The sequence below is a fragment of the Oncorhynchus mykiss genome, chromosome 9, assembly GCF_057628025.1.
Source record: "Oncorhynchus mykiss isolate SJ-2025 chromosome 9, ASM5762802v1, whole genome shotgun sequence".
Lineage (NCBI taxonomy): Eukaryota > Metazoa > Chordata > Actinopteri > Salmoniformes > Salmonidae > Oncorhynchus > Oncorhynchus mykiss.
This window is the reverse complement of record NC_143030.1, coordinates 66,757,551-66,782,906: the sequence shown is the minus strand read 5'-3', so window position 1 is coordinate 66,782,906 and position 25,356 is coordinate 66,757,551. Positions and strand designations below refer to the sequence as shown.

At 43.3% G+C, this 25,356-nt stretch overlaps 1 protein-coding gene across 4 annotated transcripts in view; it reads left to right on the top strand.

Moving 5' to 3' along the window:
* The first annotated feature begins 443 nt into the window (after positions 1-443).
* The window catches only part of LOC110531231 (membrane-associated guanylate kinase, WW and PDZ domain-containing protein 3), a 259,379-nt gene continuing 234,466 nt past the window's right edge, over positions 444-25,356 (top strand). For 2 of the 4 annotated variants that reach the window (XM_036988576.2, XM_036988577.2), the window contains exon 1: positions 461-1,714. In XM_036988576.2, the coding sequence (XP_036844471.2) occupies positions 1,408-1,714 (307 nt within the window). In that variant the 5' untranslated portion in view covers positions 461-1,407. Of the gene's footprint in view, positions 1,715-25,356 lie in introns of all 4 variants that reach the window. The other 2 variants (XM_090185057.1, XM_090185056.1) reach the window with 2 other exon arrangements.

Genomic DNA, 25,356 nt, shown 5'->3' with positions numbered 1-25,356 from the left:
TCAGCGAATGCATTTGTAATTGCACTGACTTGTTTAATTTATTACTGCTAATTTGTACCATTCAATTACAAACCAGTAACATAACTATCTACCGAGGAGTGTGTAGTTACAGGTATAAGGGCAATTTAGTTGCGCGCATCTGCAGGCTACAAGAAGAATGTGATATTGTTGCAATAGTTCACCTACTGGGCGCTCTCGATTACCTGCTTTGCGTGCCGGGTCCCAAAACGTTCCCAAAGAACGACTGAGAACTCTGTCTATCCGCACGCTTGGCGACGTAAATTAACCGCGTCCATGGAAAGGGGACTGTGAGGAGGCCCCGCCCAATTATTTTCCATTGGTTGATTTACAATATTTTACTATTGTCCCATGATCTGATTGGAGTTGGAGCCAATCCCCGGCTGTCATTTGAGGCTGGATGGGCTTTTCTGCAATAAATCAACATGTTAAGAAGGAGCAAAAAAAAAGTTTAGGTCATTTCCCAGTGTATGGTTGGTTTCACTGACTGTTGCGCCTTTAGCAATATACCTCGCTATGTGAGCCACTGGGCTGAATCGGAGACGAGACTACAAGAGGCGTCACAACTGCCGAGACCGCGCGCTTCTGAGCTGGGTTTACGAGGGTTGAAGAATAAGGAGCAAGTTGCCAGCAGTAGACTACACAACGCGAGTTCTGCGAATCTATTCGCTGCTTGGGGCCAGGTATGTTTGTCAGTTTCTAAGGATGAGGATTGCGTCGCTGATATCAAGGTTGAGGATGTAGAACAGGTGCGCGGAACTAAGCTGGGACCTGGCTAATTTTGGAAAAATAATTGTAGGCTATATTCGGGCAACAGTTGTTTGTGCTCAATTCAACGATATAGTAGTTCGAGGATATGTTCATCAAATTGATACATCGACTCAGCCTAAACTCCACTTGAGACAATGTGAGTAGCGTATCATAGGCTCAACTACGGATCAGTACAACATTTACTTATTGGCTATTGTGCACAATAGACTATTAGACAACTGTTTCAGACCGATTCACTGAAAGTGAAGTAGGTTACTGATTCAGAAGTAGAGCTTCATTGCCCAACCACTCAAGAATTTAACGCGAGTTAGAACCCAAGCTACCCCGCGATTGATCTCGCCCCCTGCGATAACACTGACGCAGATACTCGTGCGCTAGTCTATTGAATTGCAGACACTCGGGTGACGTTCCAGTCATTCAATGTACGGGATGTTCATACGGATAATGCTTTGAAATGACAGCTGCTCAAGGAATGGAATACAACCACAGTGAGCAGATTGTCTCATCTCCGTGCAAAAATAATATTTTGAGTGATAGCGTTTTAGGAGAATAGCTGCTTGTCTCGTCTCTCAAACAACCAGTGTCTGGGACTCTCAAGGATTACACGAGGGGTTAAACATGTCCAAAACGCTGAAGAAGAAGAAGCACTGGTCAGGCAAAGTCCAGGAGTGCGCGGTGTCATGGGGGAACGCCGGGGAGTTCGGCTCGGTTGTGGAGGTACTAGGGGGAGCGGAGCTAGGCTACTTCCCGAACCTGGGACAGGTGATTACCGAGGCGATGGTCTGTCACGTCGGGAGGTTACCGAACAGCGGGGACGTGCTTCTGGAAGTGAACGGCACCCCTGTCAGTGGCCTGACCAACCGAGACACCCTTGCTGTCATCCGCCACTTTCGGGAGCCCATCCGTATCAAGACCGTCAAACCAGGTACGTCAAGTGTTTGCGCTCTTACCGTTGAGGTTTTGTAGCCTGCTATACTTTCCAATGTTAAGCATTTTATCATGAGAGGTCAGTTTCATACTATGGCCTACTGAATTCATAATCCAAGCGTGGTCTGGTCTGAGAAGGCAGGGGACATTGGTTATCATACAAAACCAAATGGATTCCACAGGTCACATACATGAGCACTGCAGTGACAACATGCGTTTTATTTAACCCTGACCCCTTATAGTCACCCACATAATTCCCAGAAGCCTCTCTTAATGTCACTCCCTCCCTCTCTGTGCTGTACTTTAGGTGTAGGCCTTATGTGCCATGGGCAGTGAATGGCCTGGGTCACGGCTGTGAGGTTGACTGGGCTCAGAAACACAGCACACTGATGTCTGTGGTTGGAATGCCATAAATAAGACAAGCTTGTAGATGGCTGCATCATTGCAGCTGAGACCCAGGCCCCCTAGGGTAGTGAGAGGATCAGGTGTGTGGGGGGGTTGTGGATTGTGACTGTCTCCGACTCGCCCATGACGACTTATGCCAGTGTCTCCAAGCTAATAACAAAATTGAAGTACAGCAGGGGATTTATAGGCTGCTATAGAATAGTTGTGCTAAGATTTTTGTAGTTCAACATAACTTGTACATTCCTTTAGCTTGAATCGTCTCTATCAAGTCTGTGTGTAATGTAATCCTTTGTTTTGGATTGTCCATCTTTCTCCCTCAACCTTCGTCTGTCCTGTTCTTGATACACAGCGTCCTTGCATTCTCTTCAATAGCCTACATCTTCTCCATGTCGTGTAGTTACTGATTTAGTCAAATCTCATTATTCTGCTCCCTCATCTAACCTGTTTTCATGCATAGACTTTATTTTTCTTCCTTAAAGTCATTCCATGACGGGAGGGCCTAATGTCTGCTATAATTTTTATTTTTTTATCCTTTCAGTTAAGACCTAGGCAACCAGGTGATGGGAGTTTGGTGCCTTAACTGGGGAGAATTGGCTTATGATAATGACTGGAGCGGAATGGGTGGAATGGTATTAAATGCACATAACACATTGTTTACAGGTGTTTGATGCCATTCCATTTACAACGTTCCAGACATTATGAGCCGTCCTCCCCTCAGCAGCCTCCTGTGGTGCCTTAAGTCATCTCATCTCTGCTCAGGCAATAGCAACCAGCCAGACAATGTTCTCTGTGCTCCCCATACTGTGCTCCTCATCCCATTTAGCAAGGCTAGCCTGCCTAAATATGCTACACAGCTGTCTGATGAAATCATTTTACAAGTTCTTCAAAGTAGATAAAGCATACTTTCACGTCCCACTCTCTCATTGTGTACATTTTTCTCTCATGCAATCTGTGTATCTAACGTAGCAGGCGTAAAAGGTATTCATCTCTGTGCAAGCCGTAAAGAAAAAGCGTTATGGATTATGGTCATTGTATTTAATTAGCACAGTTTCTGTGCTGAACTAGGTTGACTATTTGCTCACAACTCCCTTCAGCTCAGCCTTCCACATAGTTCTTGACTTAATTTCTCTGGTGAATTATTTAATTTCTCACTAGAAAAAACACTTGTTGGGCTCACCAAAAAAGCTCTGGTCAGAAGTTAAGTTTTATTAGTCGTATGTACGGGATACACATGGTGTACATCGTCACACAAAATGCTTACTTGCAGGTTCCTTCTTGACAAAGCAACAACAATAAAAGATAAGAATACGAACACAAAAAGTAAATTACTCAGTAGAATAGAATACATATTTTAGCATAAGTATAATACAGTACACCACAATTTATAGTCCAATATTTACATGTGTATGGGGAGATTGGTGGGGCAGTGTATAAACTGAGCAATATAAAAGATTGTGTAGTATGCATGTGTGCTAATGTGCAGGTGGTCAGTCCAGTTCAATTGTTCAGCAGTTTGATGTCTCGTAGATACTGACAGGCTCGGAGACAGTTTCTATCAAACCTCATGCTCCAATACCGTCTGCTCGACGGTAAGGGAGAGAACAGCTTGTGTATGGGGTCCTTGATGATGCGGTGTGTTAAGGTACCGTTTTGAGTCCTGGATGTTTGGGAGCATGGTCACTAATGTACTGGGCCATCTTCACCACCTGCAGGAGGGCCTTGCGGTTGTGGATGGAGCTATTCCGTACCAGGCCTTGATGCAACCGGTCAGGACACTCTTGATGGTTGTATTTTGAGAGGACCTGGGCCGGCATGCCAGATTTCTTCAGCCGCCATAGGAAGTAGAGGCGCTGTTGCGCCCTTTTGACCAGAGTGGTGTTGGTGGTGGTTGTCCATGACAAGTCCTTGGTGATGTGGACACCAAGGAACTTAACCCGGGACTCGCTCTACTGCAGTCCTGTTGATGTGGATCTGGGCATGTTCCAGTGTTTTCCACAAGTATGTAGAGTAGCCAGCCCAATAGAAAAAGTAGCCAGCCAGGCGGCCCTCAATGTTTGGCCGAAGGAGCTCTATTTTGGTGGCCTCTGGTACATTCTAATGCCTTGATTCCATCAGGACTGCACAGTGACATGATTGAAAACTTTATCAAGTTCATCTCCCAGAATCAAAACATTTTGTGATACTGTGTAGAAGGACACTACCTTAAGTGACTTCAAGTGCATGAATTCAGTGTAATGTTAGTAGTTCTGTATATTTTATTGTCCTGTATGTTTAGGACTATTGTGTAAGAACATTAAACCTTTAGATTAGACTTATTTTAAAGTTTAACTGCAAGATATGGATGGCCACTGTTGAAATTATGCATTTTATTAAAACAAAAACATTACAAATAGCCTACATTATTTTTAAATAAATGGAAAGTTTTTTTCAGGTTTTCACTGTCAATAAAAAAAGAAATGGAACATCCACATTTTCTAAGTCCACAACACATCAGGAGACTACTTATGAGGTCAATTCAAGTGCGAGGCTAATTACATGTGCAATTAAAAAAACAAACAATGATGGAGTGAGCAGAAACTGGTGGACACATGCACAGATGGGGCATTCTTGCCGCTGAAGGTTACAGGAAATATAATCAGTGTTGCATTCTGCTCATGTCTTATGAAAAACTTGGGCTTGATACATTTAGTTGGTTCCCTAAGGTCAATAGATTTTTTTTTTAAATTGTTGAATTCTGTTTTACTTTTTGGATTCCGTGAGGGCCCTAATTATTATTTGTACCAGAATGAGGCTCTCCAATGCTAATATTGTTCCTGCAGCGATCTTCATTGAATGTTTTCATAATTTATCTGCATATGGTTGTCAAAAAGCCTAGGCCTACCAGTAGTCTATGCAAATTAGGGAGCCAAATGAACGTCTCTCTCACCGATGCGATTCGGTAGGCTACACTGACTGACGAGACAAGGCACTCATTTTAGCACCACTGTCTGGCAAGCCCGACATCCTAGAAAATCCTTTGGTTTACTTGTCCCAATGCGATACCATGGACATTACCACATTGCATGATTTAGGAATGGCAAAGGGATTTAAGAGCTCAACTTTATTGTCAGTTTGACACCTTTTTATAAACTAGACAACACATGGTGTTCAGGTGTAAATCAATGTACAGTAAATAGCCTACTATGCGCCACAACGCCATGTGGCTTGCTATACGAAAGAAAATAGATTTAATGTGTCAGAACAATAATTGGACTAAATTGTGGATTTTGACTCATTGTTACCACTTACAGTACATTACATGGGACATTGCAAATTCACTAGCATCATGCTCTCTCCCTCCATGTAAAAAAAATAAAAATAGACCGCAACCAATCACAGGGCACACAAACTGTACCGGGACATGGTACAGACAGCAGACTGCGTTTCCCTGTCATTGCTCTCTTTGTGACTGACAGGTGCCTGTCCTATCAATAAATATCTAGAAGTTGTATATTGTTCATTCTCGCGAGAGGCAGACTAGCAAATTTAAACTTTTAAATGAACAGTAGCCTATGAGGTGGAAAAGTAGCTGGTTTTAAATGGTCTGGAACTGATTAGCCTACAGCCTGCGCGAATGGGAAAACACCATGTTCCCTCTGCTTCCTGACGTCAACAATCAACTCCTTTGTTTTGCTGATGTTGCAGGAGAGGTTGTTCTCATGACACCACAATGCCAGTTCACATACCTCATCCCTTTAGGCTGATTCGTCATAGTTGGTTATCAGGCCTAAAACCATGGTGTCCTTAGCAAACTTGTCAGTGTTGTGCAAAGTCGGTAATGAGGCGTATTGGATTCGCCCCAAACATAACACTTTTTTATTGAGGACAAAAAGTTTTATTGCGTGGTATCCAAGTCTCATCGCTACAACTCCCGTACGGGCTCGGGAGAGACGAAGGTCGAAAGCCATGCGTCCTCCGAAACACAACCCTTTGGCACTGGGACGATGGTGGTCTTCTTTAAAGCAGGTGGGGACTACAAAGACACCTGGGACAAAGGCGGGCTGAAGACGCCCGCTAGCTGGTCAACACACACTCTGAGGACGTGGCCAGGGATGCCTTCTATGCCAGCCACTTTGTGATTATTCACACTTTTTTTGTAGGGCACTATGTAAGGATTAGGCTGCCATCTGGGATGCCGCCATGGTCTGAGTGAAGGAGCATTTTGAAGTAACACTTAGCTGGAGTTTGTTAATGGTGCCAGAGCGGAGCCAGGCCTGCAGCCTTGAAGTGAGTCCAAGTCTAATGGATTCAATCACAGCCTTAAATCCCCAATCTGCTGTGCTGGTGTTACTACTGTAATCTATAGTCCTGAGAGGCCAGGGTAGACCTATAAGGCTATAGGCTACAATCAACAGGTGTTTGCTTCAGGGGCTGTCATTCTGTAGTGTGGTGAGTGGTAACCATGGCAACACAGTCCATTTGTTGGCAGGCAGTATGTAACGAGACACCTGAAACTTAAGTGTTCTCTAATGGCAGGTGAGTTGTCGTGGTTCCTCTCTAGGTTTCTTCCTAGGTTTCTGCCTTTCTAGCCACAGTGCTTCTACATCTAGCTGTTTGGGGTTTTTGTGCTGGGTCTCTGTATAGCACTTTGTGACATCGGCTGATGTAAAAAGGGCTTTATAAATCCATTTGATTGAATTTGATGGATTGCATGTGTTTGTGCCTACAATGAGTGACTGCAGTATTGCACAAAGGATTTTGATATACTCCATCTCTGATTTTGATTTTAAATGTTCTGTAGTTAGAAACGGATTAGATTAGTATTCCTTAAACACTTTTGTTTAAATATAATTTGATCTCTGAGAAATTAGGCTAATTGATTTCACCCAAATTGGCCATATTTTTATTTATTTATAGGGTTCATATAATCGTCAATAAATATAGTAATTAACATTCAATTTGGACCTTAATTCTTCCTAACAATGGGTAAGACATGAGGAATCCAACAAAATGATCCATAGCCACCCGTGGACCTCCCACACCAACAAACAGTATTCAGTATCAGTTCTCAACCTTGGTAGAAGACTACCTTGAAGCAAGGGTACGCTGTAGAAGGATATGGTATGGTGTTAAATCCCCTGTGAAGCTTAGATAATGGAGTGGGTGTGCCATTGATTACTGATGTTGTCTTCGGTGATCTGTTCTGTGCTTGTTGTGGCCTCGTTAGGCTGTAGTTAATGGATAGCAGTTTAGTCGCCCTCAGCTCGCCCTGCTAAGGTAGAATGGTAACATAGCACTCAGTTTTTAGGCTGGGGAAATTCCTAATACAGTAAATGTAGGTGGTCTGGAAATGTGTAATTTTGTACAACCAAAATTGAGACAAAGTGGGCAATAAAAGTAAATTCAATTCACCGTTTTAATGTCTTCTGTCCATTTAAAGGAAGTAAGTTATGGAATCAGCTGGTTACCTCAGATTGAAGTGGGCTAGAAAGCTATGTTTATTTATCTTAGTATTTTACAGTTAGGCACGTGTATTAAACAGCACTGCCTTGTCTTGATATGATAGAACTGTTAATGAGAGAACCAATTCAAAATGGTTTTACCATCTCCTGCCTAGCAGAGTACTGCTGCTGCATATGGTGTTTTAATGTGGTCTGTCTCGCAGTGCTACACTTTTATGATATTTGTATTTTATTAGGATCCCCATTAGCTGTTGCAAAAGCAGCAGCTATTCTTCCTGGGATCCACACATGACATAATACAGAACATTAATAGACAAGGACAGAACTACATCAAATGGGGGTGGATGTTTTAACTAGCTGAAGGTATAACAACCTCTATAGCTTCTGTCCAATGCTCTTATGAACACATTTCTGCATCGTTGGACAAAGTCGTCTCTCTGAATTCTAAGCGATATTCTCTGTACACTGGAAAGAAATTCATTTTTCACCAAACATTTCAGCATGTGTTTTTGGGTAGAACGGTACCCCAGCCCACACAATTTCACTGAACTAGACCACCACTACCAGATAAAGTTGCAATAAACTTCACTTACAAATCGAATTGTATTTCTCACATGCGCCAAATACAACAGTATCACGACAACAATACAACAGTGAAATGCTTACTTACAAGCTTTTAACCAACAATGCAGTTTTAAGAAAAATAACTAAAGTAGAAAATAATAATTAAAGAGCAGCAGTAAAATAACAGTAGCGAGGCTATATACAGGGGGTACTGGTACAGAGTCAATGTGCGGGGACACCGGTTAGTCGAGGTAATATGTTCATGTAGTTATTAAAGTAACTATGCATAGATAATAGAATAGCAGCAGTGTAAGAGGGGTCTGGGTAGCCCTTTGATTAGCTGTTCAGGAGTCTTATGGCTTGGGGTTAGAAGTTTAGAAGCTACCTGGACCTAGAATTGGCACTCTGGTACTGCTTGCCATGCGGTAGCTGAGAGAACAGTCTATGACTAGGGTGCCTGGAGTTGCACTACCCTCTAGTGCCTTGCGGTCGGAGGCCGAGCAGTTGCCATACCATGCCATGCTCTCCATAATGCAGCTGTAGAACCTTTTGAGGATCTGAGGAACCATGCCAAATCTTTTCAGTCTCCTGAGGGGGAATAGGCTTTGTCTTGCCCTCTTCACGACTGTCTTGTTGTGCTTGGGCCTTGATAGTTTGGTGATGTGGACACCAAGGAGCTTGAAGAGAACTTGAAGAATTGGGACATGCTCTGTCTTCTTCCTGTAGTCCACAATCATCTCCTTTTGTCTTGATCACGTTGAGGGTGAGGTTGTTGTCCTGGCACCACACGGCCAGGTCTCTGACCTCCTCCCTATAGGCTGTCTCGTTGTTGTCAGGGATCAGGCCTACCACTGTGTCATCTGCAAACTTGATCATGGTGTTGGAGTCGTGCCTGGTCATGCGTGAACAGAGTACAGGAGGGGACTGAGCACACATCCCTGAGGGGCCCCCCTGTGTTGAGGATCAGTGTGGTGGATGTGTTGTTACCTACCCTTACCACCTGGGGGCGGTCTGTCAGGAAGTCCAGTATACAGAAGGTCCAACTCAGTAAATTTACTAGTATTTTTTTTTCAATGACAACTGACCTGTCACATAGAGGGGGGGCTTATCTCTAAACCCTGTTGACTTGTGACAACATTCTGATGATTTATAGCTCATCATGATTATAGACCATGGACTGCAATTGTTAAAGGAATTTTAATGGCATTTTTAGATTCTCCCTGGCCTGCTTATAAGGGAAATAAGCCTCCCCAACTTCCTTTCATTGGTTACACACTGCATTCAAAATATAGATGGAACACCTTGAGTTCTCTTGTCTTTGTTTGTGTGTGTGTGCGTGAGAGTATCACATACCTGACCCCAACCCTATCACCCTCTATCCCGCCCGCCAGCAAGGCCGTCAGTGGGGAAGGAGTGGAAGAGGGAGGGAGGGAGTGAGCGGATGGGTGCGCTGAGGCCCCAGACAGAAGCAGCTGCTGTGAATACTAAAGTGTCTGTCTTCTCCTCTCCGCCTCTCTCCTTCTCTCACCCCTGGCACGGCCCACTCCTGCAGCAGCTCTCACTCAGCACTAAGGTGGTTATATGGGCTGACTTCCAGATTGTCTTTATTGCAATTGCTTTCCCAGGTTCACTATATTGCAGTCAAGCTTTGCAGATGATCAGTTCTCACAATGCCTAGAGAAATGCTTAACTTCACAAACATCTCTGAAGATGGCTTAAACTTTTTTGTGGTTACTGAAGTTTTTAAACATTCTCCAGAGATCTGATTTGCAGCACCACTCCTTTGTTCCCACACTGCGGAGCGTGAAGGAGACAAACACTCTACTCCTCCTGTCTTCCCGAGAGAGTGGTTGAGGGAACCAGGGAAGACTTCAAGAGGTGGTGCCAGTCTCTGTTTGGCCAACACTTGTCGATCCCATCACAGCTGTGAGTGTTTGAAATGAGTTGCACTGCTGCCTGTTTGTCTGACAGAGAGCGGACTCTTAATAATGACTAGTGACGACCCGCCAACTGGAGAGTGCCTGGCGCTGGTTATTTATCCCTGTTTTATTGTTGTGCTCTGGCTGTCACGGCCGAGACAGTCTGCCTGGTAATGAATACGGCCTGCAACAATGATGACTGATCTCTTCTCATTGCGTCATTATCTAAGGGAAGGAGATGCATCACGTTTTTAGACAGGTGTGTGTGCTGCTTTCACTCCTGCACCCTCTGACAGTGGTTGTTTGACAGTGGTTGTTTGACAGTGTAGTGTCGGCCTCGGCGGCAGCGTGTCGGCCTCGGCAGTAGAAGCTATGTCTCAAGCAGTGGAGGCTGCTGAGGGAAGGACGGAATGGCATCAAACACATGGAACCCATTTTTGACATATTTCATACAATTCCGCTCCAGCCATTACCACAGACCATTCCTCCCCATTTAAGGTGCCACCAACCTCCTGTGGTCTCTAAGTACATAGATGCCTGTGGAAGTGCTGTACTGTTCAATTCGGTGGTGTACCACCAGGCAGAGACAGCATGGCTATTGTTTATTCCCCTAGAGATAAGATGTTGTCAGTATAAATAACATCACGCACTAGTGTTGCACAGTATACTGAAACGTTGGTACTTAAAATTAAAAACTGTTTGGTACTAGAATTTTACTTTCTGTACTTCTGTCAAATGTGATTGAAAGGATCAAGTCTGTATCAGCTCACTCCCTTCCAGCACAAAGTGCCTGCTTCACTTACTCATTCATTGTAGCTGTTTGGGCTCCAGTAGCTCCCCAGTCCCCACAGAAGTTGAACACTTGATGAATGCAACAAAGCATGTAGAAATTGAAACTGTTTGCAAACAATGTTTGATACCATTCCATTGATTCCATTCCAGCCATTACAATGAGCCCATCCTCCTATAGCTCATCCCACCAGCCGCCTCTTGATGTCTGTATGGGCTTCAACACTTTTACAATGCAAGATGAAACCGGAAGCTTCCAGCTTTAATTGTAGGCTAACGTGCCTATGTAGCTTGGAGCTAAATTCACTACCCAAGTACTTAAAAAAAATAGGCAAACCATAATGCAAAATATGCAGATTTATCTAAGCTGACGGTCACAACTTTATTAATTCACTTAGTTTTTGGTGACGAGGGATACCAACCTCTTCGTTCTCCTTTGCCTCAAGGCTGGTTTCCACTAGATTCTATTGGGGGGTGGGGGGGAATTGTTGCATGTTTTAAACATTTGTTTTAGTGTAGAATTAATAAAATAAGTGTCCCCATTCAAGTCAATGATGACATAATGAGTTTGTGAGTGTAGCTGTAGGAGCTTTGAAGGAAATAAAAGCATCAAGTGTACCCACCAATATGTGCTATGATTTGAGTCAACTCAACTGACATTACAAAAAATACATGTGCCAAACACATGCTGTCACAAGGACTATTAACCCCCAGCTTAACACTAAAGTGTACGAGTCAATGGCCTGAGAATATAATGCAACTGATCAGGCAATGCATCCTGGGACAGATAAGTAGTCACCTCGGGAGATGTTTCCCTTTCTCTCCCTTCAGCCTTAAATGAACAAATGCTGTCTGTCATTCCCCTGTGCAGCATAATGATCCCTGTCACAGACACACTGATAAGCAGCTAAATGCTGATGGCTTGACGGGAGATATGGAAAGGAGGGAGGGAGGGAGAGAAGGGAAGATTGGATGGTGTGTGCACAGGGGCGGCCGCCCTAGCCCTTGACTGTTCCGTTTTATTACACGAGTCATTGGAGGATCGCGTCTTCTGTACGGGGGAGTTTTGTTAAGAGCCCCGATGTTCTGTTTGAAGATTAACTCGCATCACTTGCGTAATGGTTTTAGAACCATAAACACTTTCTTTCATATCAGTGGGACATTTCCAAAAACAGAAGGTTAAATTGATACAAACCTTTTTTAGGTTAGTGTTCCCACACTGACATATTTCCATGTTACATTGGGTGTTTACAGAAGATGGATGGAAGACAGAGGGACCACCTGTGCTAATTAGCGTTCTAGCATGCTCCAACACCTGTTTGAAATGGAAGAAGGCCGCCAGAAATGTTGTTACTGAAAAAAAAACTGTCGGCTTTGTGATAAAGCAGGAAAAAAGTGTATATTTTGCAATTGTAAAATTATTTTGAACTGACATGAAAGTAAATGGATTTATGTTTCTGGAACCATATTGTAGTTTGAGAATCGATTCACGTTTTAGATGGAGGTTTTGTCTGACAGTCAAAAGTCTACCTCTGAAAATAAAAATGTCCTTGGGCCTTAAGGAGTAATGGTAAGCTCTTTAAGAGTACGGCTTGGGAAGACCTGCATGGATATAGGAATAGATGACTGGAAGGGGACTATTGGCCAATTTGGCCTGACTACAAGATGCCATTGTACACTGAAGAGGCACTGAGGGGCAAGGGGAGGAGTGGAAGCTGGCATCTCTGCCCACAATCTCCTGACCAGAACATTCTCTGCTGAAGAGATGCAGAGATTAAAGGGATCAGAAATGCAAATAAACAAAGTGAAGTATAGAGAGCAAGAGGCTGTGACTAAGATTGGTGTTGCTTTTCTGTTTGTACACATTGTGTGTGGTACTAGTGTCTGTGCCTCCTGTGTTACTAGAAGACCTGTTATTATTCCTTCCTAGCCTGAGTAACTCTCCCCTCTGCTCGACACTCCACCGCTAGAGAACAGGCAGTTGGCTTTTTGGAATCTTTGTCTGCAATTAACTCTGTCCTCCTTGTGAGCTGCCAGTGTGTCCACGTGCTTAAGAATGAGAAACTGGGATTGTTTCTTCAGTTCTAGTGGCCTTTTGAGGAGAAGTGCAATCAGAACGATGGGATTTGTTGCTTTATTCCTGCAGGCTGGGGTTTGATGTTGAGGTAATTGATTCTCCTTCCCTCTAATCATTCAGATATCCAAAAATGTTCCTTAGTTACCACTCTGTTCTGTGACAACACCGGTGTTTGGCCCTGCTGATTTTGTATTTTTACAGCACTTTTGTTTTTTTCTTTGTCCTTTTCCCTGTTTTTTTTTATTTTATTTTTTCACCTTTATTTAACCAGGTAGGCTAGTTGAGAACAAGTTCTCATTTGCAACTGCGACCTGGCCAAGATAAAGCATAACAGTGTGAACAGACAACCGAGTTACACACGGAGTAAACAATTAACAAGTCAATAACACAGCGGGGGAAAAAAAGTCTATTGTGTGCAAAAGGCATGAGGAGGTAGGTGAATAATTAAAATTTTGCAGATTAACACAAGTGATAAATGATCAGATGGTAATGTACAGGTAGAGATATTGGTGTGCAAAAGAGCAGAAAAGTAAATAAATAAAAAACGTATGGGGATGAGGTAGGTAAAATTGGGTGGGCTATTTACCGATAGACTATGTACAGCTGCAGCGATCGGTTAGCTGCTCAGATAGCAGATGTTTGAAATTGGTGAGAGAGAAGTCTCCAACTTCATCGATTTTTGCAATTCGTTCCGGTCACAGGCAGCAGAGAACTGGAACGAAAGGCGGCCAAATGAGGTGTTGACTTTAGGGATGATCAGTGAGATGCGCGTGCTACGGGTGGGTGTTGCCATCGTGACCAGTGAGATAAGGCGGAGCTTTACCTAGCATGGACTTGTAGATGACCTGGAGCCAGTGGGTCTGGCGACGAATATGTAGGGAGGGCCAGCCGGCAAGAGCATACAGGTTGCAGTGGTGGGTGGTATAAGGTGCTTTAGTAACAAAACTGATGGCACTGTGATAAACTGCATCCAGTTTGCTGAGTAGAGTGTTGGAAGCTATTTTGTAGATTACATTGTCGAGGATCGGTAGGATAGTCAGTTTTACTAGGGTAAGTTTGGCGGCGTGAGTGAAGGAGGCTTTGTTGCGGAATAGAAAGCCGACTCTAGATTTGATTTTAGATTGGAGATTTGATATGAGTCTGGAAGGAGAGTTTACAGTCTAGCCAGACACCTAGGTACTTATAGATATCCCCATATTCTAGGTCGGAACCATCCAGGGTGGTGATGCTAGTCGGGCGTGCGGGTGCAGGCAGCAAACGGTTGAAAAGCATGCATTTGGTTTTACTAGCGTTTAAGAGCAGTTGGAGGCCACGGAAGGAGTGTTGTATGGCATTGAAGCTCGTTTGGAGGTTAGATAGAACAGTGTCCAAGGACGGGCAGGAAGGATACAGGATGGTGTCGTCTGCGTAGAGGTGGATCAGGGAATCGCCCGCAGCAAGAGCAACATCATTGATATATACAGAGAAAAGTGTCGGCCCGAGAATTGAACCCTGTGGCACCCCCATAGAGACTGCCAGAGGACCGGACAGCATGCCCTCCGATTTGACACACTGAACTCTGTCTGCAAAGTAGTTGGTGAACCAGGCAAGACAGTCATCAGAAAAACCGAGGCTACTGAGTCTGCTGATAAGAATATGGTGGTTGACAGAGTCGAAAGCCTTGGCCAGGTCGATGAAGACGGCTGCACAGTACTGTCTTTTATCGATGGCGGTTATGATATCGTTTAGTACCTTGAGCGTGGCTGAGGTGCACCCGTGACCGGCTCGGAAACCAGATTGTACAGCGGAGAAGATACGGTGGGATTCGAGATGGTCAGTGACCTGTTTGTTGACTTGGCTTTCGAAGACCTTAGATAGGCAGGGCAGGATGGATATAGGTCTGTAACAGTTTGGGTCCAGGGTGTCTCCCCCTTTGAAGAGGGGGATGACTGCGGCAGCTTTCCAACCCTTGGGGATCTCAGACGATATGAGGTTGAACAGGCTGGTAATAGGGGTTGCGACAATGGCGGCGGATAGTTTCAGAAATAGAGGATCCAGATTGTAAAGCCCAGCTGATTTGTACGGGTCCAGGTTTTGCAGCTCTTTCAGAACATCTGCTATCTGGATTTGGGTGAAGGAGAAGCTGGGGAGGCTTGGGCGAGTAGCTGCGGGGGGGGGGGGGGGGGGGGAGCTGTTGGCCGAGGTTGGCGTAGCCAGGAGGAAGGCATGGCCAGCCGTTGAGAAATGCTTGTTGAAGTTTTCGATAATCATGTGGTGACCGTGTTACCTAGCCTCAGTGCAGTGGGCAGCTGGGAGGAGGTGCTCTTGTTCTCCATGGACTTCAGTGTCCCAGAACTTTTTGGAGTTAGAGCTACAGGATGCAAATGTCTGCCTGAAGAAGCTGGCCTTTGCTTTCCTGACTGACTGCGTGTATTGGTTCCTGACTTCGCTGAACAGTTGCATATCTCGGGGACTATTCGATGCTATTGCAGTCCGCCACAGGATATTTTTGTGCTGGTCGAGGGCAGTCGGTTCACTCCAGACTTAAGGGCTATATCTGTTCTTAGTTCTGCATTTTTTGAACGGAGCATGCTTATCTAAAATGGTAAGGAAGTTACTTTTAAAGAATGACCAGGCATCCTCTACTGACGGGATGAGGTCCATATCCTTCCAGGATACCCGGGCCAGGTCGATTAGAAAGGCCTGCTCACAGAAGTGTTTTAGGGAGCGTTTGACAGTGATGAGGGTTGGTCGTTTGACTGTGGATCCGTAGCGGATACAGGCAATGAGGCAGTGATCGCTGAGATCCTGGTTGAAGACGGCGGAGGTGTATTTGGAGGGCCAGTTGGTCAGGATGACGTCTGAGGGTCCCCTTGTTTACAGATTTAGGGATGTACCTGGTGGGTTCCTTTGATTTGTGTGAGATTGAGGACATCTAGCTTAGATTGTATGACTGCCGGGGTGTTAAGCATATCCCAGTTTAGGTCACCTAACAGAACAAACTCTGCCCCCCATCTAGCTTCAATCAATTCACAAATGGTGTCCAGGGCACAGCTGGGAGCTGAGGGGGGTCGGTAGCAGGCGGCAACAGTGAGACTTATTTCTGGAGAGTAATTTTTAAAATTAGTAGTTTGAACTGTTTGAGTATGGACCTGGAAAGTATGACATTACTTTGCAGTCTATCTCTGCAGTAGACTGCAACTCTTCCCCCTTTGGCAGTTCTATCTTGACGTAAAATGTCATAGTTGGGTATGGAAATCTCAGAATTTTTGGTGGCCTTCCTAAGCCAGGATTCAGACACGGCAAGGACATCAGGGTTGGCAGAGTGTGCTAAAGCAGTGAGTAAAACAAACTTAGGGAGGAGGCTTCTGATGTTGACATGCATGAAACCAAGGCTTTTTCGATCACAGAAGTCAACAAGTGAGGGTGCCTGAGGACATGCAGGGCCTGGGTTTACCTCCACATCACCTGCGGAACAGAGGAGGAGGAGTAGTATGAGGGTGCGGCTAAAGGCTATCAAAACTGGTCGCCTAGAGCGTTGGGGACAAAGAATAAAAGGAGCAGATTTCTGGGCATGGTAGAATATATTCAGGGCATAATGCGCAGACAAGGGTTTGGTGGGGTGCGGGTACAGCGGAGGTAAGCCCAGGTACTTGGTGATGATAAGAGGTTGTATCTCTTGACATGCTGGTTGTAATGGGTGAGGTCACCGCATGTGTGGGAGGTGGGACAAAGGAGGTATCAGGGGTATGAAGAGTGGAACTAGGGGCTCCATCGTAAACTAAAACAATGATAACTAACCTGAACAACCGTATACAAGGAATATTGACATTTGAGAGAGACATACAGCGAGGCATACAGGAATCACAGGTGTTGATTGGGAGAGCTAGCTAAAACAGTAGGTGAGACAACAGCTAATCAGCTAGCACAACAACAGTCGGATTAACTACACACAGAGCCTGAGTGCGGCTGGGGCTGACAGATAAAACATAAACAAACAGAATGGAGTACCGTGATTTATGGACAGTCCAGCAGGCATCAGCTATGTAGCCAAGTGATCAGTGTCCAGGGGGCAGCGGTGGATGGGACAGGGAAGCTAGACTGGCGAGTATTATCCAGGCCAAAAAAGTTTAAAAACTGTCTGGCTGTGCAGAAGGTAAAAGCCGCTAGCAGTGGCTAACAATGACTAAATAGCTTGTAGCTGGTTAGCTTCTGGAGGTTCTTGAATGTGTTCTAAAAAAATAATAGCGATTCCGTATCACATTGGGTGAGGCAGGTTACCGGAAGGTATAATCGAATTAAAAATCGAAAAGAGATTGAAAGTAAATATGGGTCCAGTGAGTGGTTGGGCTGGCTGAGGACGCGGTGATTCAGACAGTTAGCAGGCCTGTGCTAACAGTTAGTAGGCCGGGGCTAAACAAGCTAGCAGTTAGCAGACCGGGGCTAAACAAGCTAGCAGTTAGCAGGCCGAATTAGCAAGCAAGCAGATAGCAAGGGCTAGAAAGTTAGCCTTTGGGGGACGTCGCGATGGGGTTAAGTCTGTTTATGCCTCTTCATGCGGTGACATCGATAGACCGGTTGTGGGTCCGGATATTGTAGCCCAGGAGTGTGCTTCGGTGGTAGCACAGGAGCTCTGGCCGGGATAGCTCAAGCTAAGTGGATGGAAACGCTAGCCAGGAGTAGTCATCCGGGGTTGCGGTTAGCTAGTTGTGAAGATCCAGAAGAAAATGTTCCGTTTGCGGTGGGAATCCGGGGATAAAAATAATAGGTCCATTATGCTCTGGTTAGTCGCGTTGTTCGAACTGGCGAGAGCTTTCCGAACTAAAGGTTAGCTGATGACCGCTAGCAATGGTTTGCTGACTGATAGCTGGTAGTTAGCTGGCTAGCTTCAGTTGAGGGATTCCAGATCCGAAGTAAATATAAATACTTTAGGAAAAAAAAGCAGATCCACGCTACATTAGGTGAGGCGGGTTGTAGGAGAGTATTTGGATGTTGAGGTTTAGCAAAATGTTTTAAAAGATATGCGAAGAAAAATATGTTAAAAAAAACGATATATACAAGGGACATGACACAAAGACGTCTGACTGCTACGCCATCTTGGATTCAAGAGGGGGAGAGAGGCCAACTGCTGTCTCTGTGTTCTCTTGGGCTTGCTGCTTGCCCTTTTCTCTTCCTGGATGTGTTAGTCTCAGGTCTGGCAGGGCCATGGTGGCACATTGGTCCACTGCCCTGATAGGCCTCGCTCAATTGCCTCTGGGGTCTGTGCCAGGCTGCCAGCTCAACCCACTCAGCTGTTTGGCACTGCAACTCCACCTTGAGTTTATTTGGGCCACACCAGCCTACCTTCAAATCACTCAGCCAGCCAGTCAGTTATTGTTCTGTGGCCACAGCTGTTGTCTGCTCCGATTTGTGCCCAGTGCCTACCATGGGAACTTTGAGGGGGGTGTATCTGGTATTGCACCCACTGAATTTAAAGTAAAGTTGTGTGTGTGTGTGTGTGCGTAGAGGGGGCAAATACAGGGGATAAGAGTTCATGCACTTGAGACACACAAACTAACACTGACGTTCAGAGAAAGGAAAACTGAACACCGATTCATTATTATCAATCTCTACAGGGTTACCTGGCTGGAGTCTATTTCAAATTTGAATTGTGCCCTGATGCAAGATACATTTTTAAACCCTGTCATGATATTGGATTGGCCTATCACAGTATACTATGCTCTAGATAAGTGTCCTCATCAGAATTCATGGATGCCAGAATTTTCTGTTCAGTCAACTTGGTAGGTCTTGCTTGTTTGGTCTGATCAATAAGCTGTTAGAAAACCTATCTGAGCTGGTTAAGCCAGCATCCATAGCAGGGCAACTGATCTCTATGTGAAGGACACACACGCTACCTACTGGTCGTTGTTAAGTGTTTCTTTCTCATATTTCATTGACATGTTGTCCACCATCACGAGCCTTCAGATTTAAAGATTGCATGTCTATTCGGTCGGTGGAAGTATTTTTTTGCAAAAGCACATGCATCCTCTTTATTCAGTCCACGATTGTCATTTCCCGTTCTTCACGAACAGGCACACCCCTCCTGATGAATTGCAAATTGTTTGCTCCTGAAAGGAGGATGCAGCCTTGTGCTTTTATCGGATTATATAAAATGCATGGCCTCTGTGTAGCTCATGCTCAGTTCAACTTCACTAGCACCCCTCAGTACGGGGCCTCTAAGGGTCCTTTTGAGATTGGCCTTTTCAACTGGATTGGTCTTTGTAAGAAGATGAATGGTGGCTCTCTGTATTATCCCTGTGATTATGTGACTGCTGGAGTAGCCATTACCAGTAATCATTCAGTACTTTTCATGCAGGAGAAAGTGGGATCCGGATCACTGATTGCCTCGGTGTATAATGGCACAAAATAAAAACTGTTCCTCTCTCCTGCACCTTTCTTCAGACCGCATCTCGTCATCTCTCCTTCACTGTGAGTATGGATCTTTCAGCTGGGTTGACCAGTCTGAATTCTCACACACCCACTGACAACCTGTGACCGTTGACTGGACCCATGGTTGTCCCAAGAGAACCATGTTCCCTCCTCTTGATCATTGTGTCTCTGCTCACCTTATTTCCTGAGAGAGGATGTCAATTCCAAGCTGAGAGAACATGCTCTAAGCAGCACCATATGTAAAACTGCCTTCCATGAACTTTTATTAGCTACAATGTGTCACAAGAAATGGATCTGTCAGCTCCTGACGGCGAGTTCTCCCAAGGCCATTTTCAACAAGTGCTTCAAAAAGGATTTTCTGTCAAACTGCTTTACATAAGCAGTTAAAATGTGTCCCACTCAAGGAACAAGCGCTACAGTTCTGTCTGTAGTGTGGAATTATTTAATATATCAAGTGATTTAAACATTGCATAGATATATAACATTGACATGACAAAACACAATGTTTCATAGTTCAGTGACATAAGTCGCTGCCCAATATTTGTAAAAATGTGTCTCCCTTGCATATTGTGTAAAAGACTAGGTTAATATTTGTATGACATTTTGAGTCATGTAAGGAATGCAGTTATGTAGAGTTTGATGGTGAGAACGGAACACGGTGTGCAGATGGGAAGCTGTACTCTCAACACGAGGAGTGTATTGTTACCAACAGGTGTTTTTGTTCTGGCTGCCAGCTCACATTGTTTCCATTTGGAGCTGTGAGGAGTACATGATATCCTCTACTTCCGTGTAAAAGGGTCTCCTTAGTTTTCTTGCTGTTTGTCTTTAATCCTTAGAATAATAGTAGTTTCTACGCTGAACAAAAATATTCATACAACAATTTCAAAGATTCTACTGAGTTACAGTTCATTTATGGAAATCAGTCAAATGAAATGAATTATTTAGGCCCTAATCTAAGGATTTCAAATGACTGGGAATACAGATGTGCATCTGTTGGTCACAGACATCTTTAAAAAAAAAAAAAAGGTAGGGGAGTGGATCAGAAAAGTAGTCAGTATCTGGTGTGTCCACCATTTGAGTCATGCAGCGCAACACGTCTCCTTCACAGAGTTGATCAGGCTGTTTTAATGTGGAATGTTGTCCCACTCCTGGATATTGGCGGGAACTGGAACTTGCTGTCGTGCACATTGATCCAGAGCATCCTAATATATGCTCAATGGGTAACAAGTCTGGTGATTATACAGGCCTTGGAAGAACTGGGACATTTTTAGCTTCCAGGAATTGTGTACAGATCTTTGCGACGTGGGGCTGTGCATTATCATGCTGAAACATGAGGTGATGCCATTCATCTGCCAGCATGACAATTGGCCTCAGGATCTCGTCACGGTATCTCTGTGCATTCAAATTGCCATCAATAAAATTAAATTGTGTTCGTTGTCTGTAGCTTATGCCCGTCCATATCATAACCCCACTGCCATCATGGGGCACTCTGTTCACAACGCTGACATCAGCAAACCGCTCACCCATACGACGCCATACATGTGGTCTGCGGTTCACTAAAACGATGTTGGGAGGCAGCTTAAGGTAGAGAAATGAACATTAAATTCTCTGGCAACATCTCTGGTGGACATTCCTGCAGTCAGCATCCCGATTGCACGTTCCCTGAACTTGAGACATCTGTACCGTTGTGACACAACTGCACATTTTAGTAGCCCTTTATTGTCCCCAGCACAAAGTGCACCTGTGTAATGATCATGAGCATTTTACCATCCAACCTGGAACTGCGTGAGTAATATTAAGTCTGAAGCTACTATTAAAACCAAGAAGAAAAATAAATGACTGATACTGGTTCCTCCTTTTTAAAATTTGTGTGCTTACACTGCGGGACTTAGTGGTACCCAGCGTCATGGCTTCATTGCCACAGACTAGAGGTCAACCAATTTTTATGATTTTTCAACACCGATACTAATTTTATTGGAGGACCAACTGGTATCGGCATACCAGTTAATCGGCCATTTAAAAGCATTATATATTTGTAATGACAATTACAACAATACTGAATGAACACTTTATTTTTTTCTATAAATCAATTTAGTCTCATAATGAAACATGTTCAATTTGGTTTAAATAATGCAAAAAAGGTGTTGGAGAAAGTAAGTGCAATATGTGCCATGTAAAAAAAATAAGAAAAAAGCTTAACGTTTAAGTTCCTTGCTCAGAACATGAAAGCTGGTGGTTCCTTTTAACATGAGTCTTCAATATTCCCAGGTAAGACGTTTTAGGTTGTAGTTATTATAGGACTATTTCTCTCTCTACCATTTGTATTTCATATACCTTTGACTATTGGCTGTTCTAATAGGCACTATAGTATAAAATACGGAACGGTCAGCTGAAAAGGTGGCGCGGGGAATTCAAAAATATTACTTAGAAATATTTAACTTTCACACATTAACAAGTCCAATACAGCAAATGAAAGATTAATATCTTGTTAATCTACCCATCATGTCCGATTCAAAAATAAAAAATAAAAAAAAAATTTAAAAAAAGTTTTACATTGAAAACACAACATGTATTTGTTAGACCACCACCAAATCAAAAAAAAAAAAAACACAGCCATTTTTCCCAGCCAAAGATAGGAGACAAAAGCAGATTTAGAGATAAAAATGAATCACTAACCTTTGATAATCTTCATCAGATGACATTCATATGACATGTTACACAATACATTTGTTTTGTTCGATAATATGCATATTTATATCCAAAAATCTCGGTTTACATTGACGCCATGTTCAGAAATGCCTCAAATATCCGGAGTAATTACAGAGAGCTACGCCAGATAACAGAAATACTCATCATAAACTTTGACGAAAGATGCATGTTCTACATATAATTAAAGATACACTAGTTCTTAATGTAACCGCTGTGTCAGATTTTTAAAAACGTTACAAAAAAAGCCTACCATGCAATAATCTGAGACGGCGCTAAAACGTAAATATATTTCTCCGCCATGTTGGAGTCAACTGAAATACGAAATTACATCATAAAAATTCCCTTACCTTTTTGATCTTTCATCAGAATGCAGTGCAAGGAGTCCTAATTCCACAATAAATTGTTGTTTTGTTCCATAATGTCCAATACTAGTGTCCAGTTAGCTGCATTTGCTAGCACTTTCAGCTCACATGCCCAAAAGCTGACGCTGGTCCAGGAGAACACGGAAGAAAACTTCCAAAAATATATATATTCCAGGTCAAATAAACTGGTCAAACTAAGTAGAGAATCAATCTTCAGGATGTTATTTTCATATATATCCAATAACGTTCCAGCCGGAGCATACGTTTTCATCTGCAGCCAAATGGAACGATGGTGATATCAACAGACGAACGTGCAACAGGGAAATTGCATTCTGCTAGTACTGTGACTCATTCCCCTCCCATTCGGTCAAACTTCACACCAGAGGCTCCATTCCACGTTCTACTGAATGAAGACATCCAGTGGAAGGCGTAGGAAGTGCTAACAGATCAATATCTTATTCGGAAGTGAAGAGTCGATGACTTAAAATTAGACCCGCATTCAGAATTTCACTTCCTGTTTGGAAGATTGCCTGCCCTATGAGTTATGTTATACTCAGACATAATTCAAACAGTTTTAGAAACGTCAGTGTTTTCTATCCAATAGTAATAATATGCATATATTAGCAATCTAGGACAGAGTAGGATGCAGTTCACTATGGGCACACAATTCATCCAAAGTGAAAATTCTGCCCCCTATCCCCAACAAGTTTTAATATAATACATCAATAAAATCAATTTAGCCTCAAGTAGATAATTGAAACGTGTTCAATTTGGTTTAAATAATGCAAAAACAAAGTGTTGGAGAAGAATGTGTAAGTGCAATATGTGCCATGTAAGAAAGCTAATGTTTCAGTTCCTTGCTCAGAACATGAGAACATATGAAAGCTGGTGGTTCCTTAACATGAGTCTTCCATATTCCCAGGTAAGAAGTTTTAGTCCTATAATAAATAACTACAACCTATACCATTTGTATTTCATTAACCTTTGACTATTGGATGTTCTTATAGGCACTTTAGTATTGCCAGTGTAACAGTATAGCTTCCGTCCCTCTCATCGCTCCTCCCTGGGCTCGAACCAGCAACACAACGACAAGAAGTTCATCTTTTAACCTATGTAAAATATGTTTTGTTTTCTGAATTTTTATAATGAGCATTTCTGTAAATGAAATTTGGTGCTCTGCAACCTCACTGCATGTTGGCCAGATGGGACGCTAGCGTCCCACACCCTAGAGAGGTTAACATATTCCTCTCAATTTGTAAATGTTTTGCTTGTCTCGTTATGACGTTACAACTACTTACATTTTCTTCCACTGTAATGTTTTGTCAGCCATCTTTGCTGAAGTAAGTCACCAGGGACGTGTGGCTTGCATCAAATTCATCATTTGAACCATATTGTCCAACAGATGAAAACTATGTTAAGTTGCTGAAGGAGCATGACATGTTCAGTTGTAGGAAAAGGTGTGTTTGTATAGAATGGGAATTGATACAGGTCTAATTTTCAATGGAAACTACTGGGTGTTACATTCCTATAATGTCATATAAAAACTTTGGGACCCAAATGCATAATGAGTGCTCTAACTCCCCCTTGCGGTGGTCTGTAGTAGAGGTCGACCGATTAATCGGAATGGCCAATTTTAATTAGGGCCGATTTCAAGTTTTCATAACAACCGGTAATTGTCATTTTTGGACACCGATCATGGCCGATTACATTGCACTCCACGAGGAGACTACGTGGCAGGCTGACTACCTGTTATGCGAGTGCAGCAAGGAGCCAAGGTAAGGTGCTAGTTAGCATTGATTGTTTTTTATAAGATACGTTTAATCTTCACAATCACTAGTTAACTACACATGGTTGATATTACTAGTTTATCTATCTTGTCCCTTGTGGCATATAATTGATGCGGTGCATATAATTGATGCGGTGCATATAAACGATGCGGTGCATATAAACGATGCGGTGCATATAAACGATGCGGTGCATATAAACGATGCGGTGCATATAAACGATGCGGTGCATATAAACGATGCGGTGCATATAAACGATGCGGTGCATATAAACGATGCGGTGCATATAATTGATGCGGTGCATATAATTGATGCGGTGCATGAAATCGATGCAGTGCATGTTAATTTATCATTGAATCACAGCCTACTTCACCAAACGGGTGATTTAACAAGCGCATTCGTGAAAAAAGCACTGGTTGCACCAATGTGTACCTAACCATAAACCCCTTTCTTAAAATCAATACACAAGTATATATTTTTAAACCTGCATATTTAGTTAATATTGCCTGCTAACATGAATTTCTTAACTAGGAAAATTGTGTCCCTTGTGTTCTGTGCAACAGTCAGGGTATATGCAGCAGTTTGGGACGCCTGGCTTGTTGCAAACTGTGTGAAGACCGTTTCTTCCTAACAAAGACGGCCGACTTCGCCAAATGGGGGAGGATTTAATGAAGCCTATGTATTGAGTAGAATATAATAACTTTGCCATCGATGCAAGTCCTATATACATGTACTGTAGTTATTACCACGCATGAGATTCCCGCATTGTAGCCTGTACATTAAATATATTCACTGATAATTTACTCTTCCTTGGCAAATAAACGTGCAGTTCAGGTATGAATCTCTGAGACATTATTTTTCAGTCATATCAAACTCCATTATTTGAATGATGCTGTGTCTGCATTACAATTATACACTTCAACAGTGTTTACTGCTCCTGGGACATCAATGATTCCACATTGAAACTATGCAATAGACTAGAAACATGATTTAAGTAAAGGCTGATTTTGTCATTCATATATACAGAAAAAAAACCAGTACACTCCACCTATGCATATCTAACTCCTTTCATCTGCATTAATCTGAGGACACAGGGTAGGTGTAGAATTCCAATGAGATACGTCATTTCAACCAGTGGAGAATGTGAAACGCTTTATTGAAAGTTCATTATCCAGGTGTAAT